The sequence below is a fragment of the Hipposideros armiger genome, unplaced genomic scaffold (assembly GCF_001890085.2).
Source record: "Hipposideros armiger isolate ML-2016 unplaced genomic scaffold, ASM189008v1 scaffold_31, whole genome shotgun sequence".
Lineage (NCBI taxonomy): Eukaryota > Metazoa > Chordata > Mammalia > Chiroptera > Hipposideridae > Hipposideros > Hipposideros armiger.
The window spans coordinates 5903420-5904112 of record NW_017731381.1 but is presented as its reverse complement, the minus strand read 5'-3'; the positions used below and the strand labels follow the sequence as shown (position 1 = coordinate 5904112).

General features: G+C 49.1%; 1 protein-coding gene across 1 annotated transcript in view; it reads right to left on the bottom strand.

The window, feature by feature from the left end:
- Positions 1-273: 273 nt before the first annotated feature.
- LOC109379989 (eyes absent homolog 2-like) overlaps positions 274-693 on the bottom strand; it is a 111443-nt gene continuing 111023 nt past the window's right edge. Inside the window, exon 5 of the mRNA XM_019637109.1 lies at positions 274-455. Within this exon, the coding sequence (XP_019492654.1) occupies positions 298-455 (158 nt within the window). The 3' untranslated portion in view covers positions 274-297. The remainder of the gene's footprint in view (positions 456-693) is intronic.

The following is a 693-nucleotide window of genomic DNA, read 5'->3' as shown; positions in this document are numbered from 1 at the left end:
AGAGCCTTCCCTGATGACTCTATCTAAAGTTACGTATCTCACCCCTCTTGACCGGCCCCCCACCCCCCAACTTCTCATCACTCGCTATCCAAACACCATGCTTATTTGCTTCACTGCACTCAAATCCTCCCAAATGAGCTGGTGTATTTGTTGCCTTGTGTATCATCAGTCTCTAGAGGGCAGATCGCACATCTAGTTTGTTCGCTGCTGTAACTCTGCTACTTGAGATAGATCCTGCCACACAGTAGGTGCTCAGTACACCTTTTAAATAAATGAATGAATGGCCGGACACCCAACTCAGGCGATACCTGAGGGAGGGGCCGCAGCGCCACACTGACCGTGCATCTGGTAGGTGTACGGGCTCTGTCCAGTGGGTGGGGTGCTGAAGCTGGAGCCGTAGCTGAGGAATCCACTCTGGCCGGGGGAATGGTTCAAGCTGTCTTCTGTCTTGATGCCTTGGGTGGAGGAAGAAGCAGCACCAGACAAATGATTAGGATGCTTCCTTGTCACCTGCAGAAGTGCTATGGAGTCAACACAGCATGCTGTTTCATCAGCTTCCAAACTAGGCGGCTTGTGAGCTGAAGTTAGCCTACGGACATGTTTTGCTAGGCCTGCATACGTTTAAGGAAAATCTAATATTAATTGCTTTTGTTTAAAAATCAGGAGATGTCACACCCAAAAAATCTGGACTTA